Source organism: Echinops telfairi, unplaced genomic scaffold (assembly GCF_000313985.2).
Source record: "Echinops telfairi isolate 266 unplaced genomic scaffold, ASM31398v2 ScPeMD7_5;HRSCAF=22, whole genome shotgun sequence".
NCBI lineage: Eukaryota > Metazoa > Chordata > Mammalia > Afrosoricida > Tenrecidae > Echinops > Echinops telfairi.
The window spans coordinates 3,078,641-3,082,378 of record NW_022103901.1 but is presented as its reverse complement, the minus strand read 5'-3'; the positions used below and the strand labels follow the sequence as shown (position 1 = coordinate 3,082,378).

The 3,738-nt window shown below is 59.0% G+C and overlaps 1 protein-coding gene across 1 annotated transcript in view; it reads right to left on the bottom strand.

Moving 5' to 3' along the window:
• Positions 1–1,718, bottom strand: part of LOC101640179 (WD repeat domain phosphoinositide-interacting protein 2) — a 9,653-nt gene extending 7,935 nt beyond the window's left edge. Inside the window, exon 1 of the mRNA XM_045284379.1 lies at positions 1,685–1,718. Coding sequence (XP_045140314.1) covers positions 1,685–1,718 — 34 coding nt within the window. The remainder of the gene's footprint in view (positions 1–1,684) is intronic.
• Positions 1,719–3,738: the final 2,020 nt, after the last annotated feature.

Sequence of the window (3,738 nt, the reverse complement as noted above, 5' to 3'; positions counted from 1 at the left end):
ATGGCGGTGCCCAAGGGGCTGCTGCGCTGTGCACTGTCCTGGGGCTGCATCAGGCGGCCGGTTCCCTGTAGCCCAGAGCTCGGATTCTGAGTGCAGCGGGTGGGTGGAGGTGCCCTTGGATGCCGCCGAGGCCATTAGAGCCACAGCGGCCCTTCGAGTCAGAGTGGGGCTGCCCACGGGGCTCCTAAGCTGTCACCACTTAAAGCAGTTCACCAGCTCTCCCTTAGGAGCTGCCAACTATGGGGCGGCAGCAGAGCACGGTCACTTTGTGCACGGAGGGGACCTGGTCACACGGGGTCACCAGAGTCCAGATGGGCTCAACACCTGAGGGCGGTGACAGCCCGGAGACGGGAGGCCCGACGCAGGCTGGGGCAATGCAGGCACACCTTGCTTACCGCATATACCAGGCTTTACCGAATTTCCCAGCTGTCATTTTGTCTGACCACAAAAGGAAGGTTTGTGCACCGCCTGCCCCCCTGAGCAAGCGTGCCGGTGCCCATTTCTCACGCCTGTGCTTGCTTCCCGTCTCTGGGCCACACGCTGGCCACTCATCACGGAGCTGTCACTGCAGACGACGGCCGGCCTGGTGTCAGCCTCGCTTTCCTACGTGCTGGGAAGCCCAAAGGCTTCCGGCGAAGTCCGGCTGCAGCATGGCCAAGGGCAGGAAGCAGCGCCCTTGCGGACGGGGCGTGCTATGAGCACACTGTGGGGAGGGGGGTGACGACACTGAGCACTCCCCCCTAAGGCTGCAGACGGGCTGGTTCCCCACCCCCGGCGCCTGCAGAACTTCTGCGGACTGCTGGCCGGTGCTGTCCAGGTGGTCACTCGGTGCCCTTACCATGCTGCCGCATGGCACCTTCTCGAGGAACCGCACCCTCACCTGAGGAGCACTTCAAGACACCTTCGTTTGCTCTTCTGAAAGCCCAGGGCATGCTCACTGCTTCTCCACCGACACTCGTCACCGGCATCAGTTCTCCCCAGCCTGCCCTGCTCAGTGCTCAGCCTCCCGAGCCCTGGAGAGCAAAAGCACCCCAGGGTGGGTGAGGCACCCGCTTGGTCCTCAACCTCTGCTCTGACACCTTATTTCCCAGTGCAAGACACTGTTTGGCTTCCTGACTTAAGATCCAAGTAACGGAATATATTCGCCACTTTCTCCCTTCTCACAACCCTGCTTCTTGGTGCAGCTGTGAAGGTCAGTTGGGGGTGGGGGGTGGGGTGTGTGTGTGTGTGTGTGTGTGTGTGTGTGGCGCGGGGGGAGGGGGCATGCTGAGGTGCACTGTCGACACAACGCAGACTAGTCTCTTCTCCAGCAATAAGAGCCTCCAGTTCTCACACCAGCAAGCAAGGCTGTCGAGCTGTCACCTGCCAGTCTTCTCCACCTCGATGCTGCATTCTTTCAGGGCTCAGCTCCTTGCATCACTCATTCACATGCCACCCACCCCTCCCTGAGAGGATTCTGCCCCATCCCTACCTCTGCTAATTTCACTTATTTATGTTTACATGCAGTATCAGTGCAGCTCGTCCCCGCTGAGTGAGTGGTCAACCAGATGCCCGAGACACGGCGGCAGCCTCAGCACAGCCTCTGGCTTCTTGCTCGGCCTCCACCAGTGAGCACGTCGCCCTTGCAGGCCTTTCATGCTGCGGAGGATGGGGCAGCTTGTGGTGTCCTGAGAGCCAGTCCTACCCAGCACCATGGGCTGCAGCCGGCTGGTGTCCATGATGGCATTGCTATGGCAATTGGGCAGAGCGCCCTTTTCTGATCAAACCGCACAGTCTCTCTCCCCCTGGTGTCCGATAGCTGCTTCCATGGACAGTGCCGCATGAACACCGTGGAACGTTCTGGAATTCCCTTTCTTTGCAATGCTAGCCACAGTTTACTACTTGAAGGAAGTTCTGGAACGGACAGAACACTGGTTGCCTCTGGGCAGTGGAGGCCCCAGGCCCAAGGAACTCTCTGGCACGTAGAGGCGGGCTTGTCTACCTCACAAACGCTGCTCGGCTCCGTGCAGTGACGGTGTGTGAAGCTCACCTCCAAGGACAAAGGTGAAGCACCGGACTCTAGCTAGGAGCAACCCAGCACCATCTTTTCTCCACAGGCCCTCCTTCACGTCTCGCCATTCACCTTCAAGCATCAGGACTGGGGCAGGAGCCCTGGTGGCGGGATTGGAACAGACATTCCACCAAGAAAACCTTCAGCCAGATCACACGCACGCGTGCGCACACCGAGCTGCTCCTGGTGATCAGTCACTAGAGTTGCAAATTAACAAGGACAAGGAGCTACCACCTGGCCCCCCGCAAACCAGGGCCTGCTCAACAAGCACGCGCTGCCAGGGCTGTGAGGAGGCGGGCACTTACACATGCTGGTGGCTGCTGCGATGGACCCGCCCCTGCGGCACCTGTCCTCCGCTTCCCCAGAAACCCGTCAGCACAGTCATGTCATGGGCAGACATGGCGTACCCACGCTCACTGCAGCGGTCTTTGCAGCGACCATCAGGCCCCACGGGAAGAATGGACAAGCTGTGGTGCGGACAGCCCTCGAGAACTATACCAACATAAAGCAGGGCAGCGAGTCCACGGAGCATCGTACAACCTGGATGGGCCTGCGGGGCGCTCCACGGAGTGAAGGCAGCCGATTGGTGCAGGTACCGCTGGTGCAGCGCAAGTAGGTACTCGACTCGTTCAGAAAGTGTGTATGTGGAGGAGAGGGTTGTAGTGCTGAGTGCCAATTCTGGTGCAGGGAACAGCCATGCACACTCTCGGGAGGTCAGCCCACCTGACCGGGGTCAAGGAAGTCACGGAGGTCTGAGAGTGCAGGACAAGGCGGTAAATGCCGGCAGGTACACACACTGCCACCACAGTGCAGCCACGTCACGCCTGTGAGGGGTTCCATGGGTGCTTACCCATGCCAGCGGCGCGTGGGAGGGTCTGGAAGCACACGCGTGTGCGCTTGTGCAGGCATGTCTGCCAGTACAGCCATTGACAAGAAAGCCCACAGGAGCAGAGTTATAGATTCCTACGCAGCCAAACACCTCGAAGGACGGACGGAGGCCCTGGGGTGACTGAAGTCAGCTGGCCCCACACAGTTGATAAAGATCCTGTTTCCTATCACCCTAGTTTGAGGGCTCAAATCTGGGGTCTTCACAGCTTGAGAGTGGCCATCTAAGATACAACTACGGGACAAAGGAAGCTATTCGTCCACGGGACTGAAGGCCTGCGTGGGGCCCAGCCTCTCAACCAGGACTAGAGGTGCCTGGGCCACTCAGAGGGAGAAGACCAGGCTTTCTACTCCCATCAAGAATTACAGTCTCAGACACCCACCGGGGCAGTTCCACCCTGTCCTGTGGGGCCCCTAGGAGTCAGACTGAGCTTGGTGGTAGTTTGGTTTGAAAGGCTGGCTATAGAGCCCACAGCTCCGACGTCATCAGATGCGGGTGGGAGGGAAAACAAAGACTGAGTTGCAAATTCATCAAGAATTCAATGGACTGGCAGAGCCTGGAGGAGCCACCTGGAGGTCACCATGCAGCCTGCACAGAGGTGACATCCCCCACCCAGGACTGCACTTCTTTAAAACGTCAACTGTATGCGTTGTGTACCCCCGAGTGCAGGGAAGGCAGGGAGGGGTGGGATGGAAACCCATGTCACACAACAGTCTGTGCACAGTCTGTCGCAGGGAATCCTTCACCCACAACACATACAACCTGATACACACACACACACACACACACACACACACACACA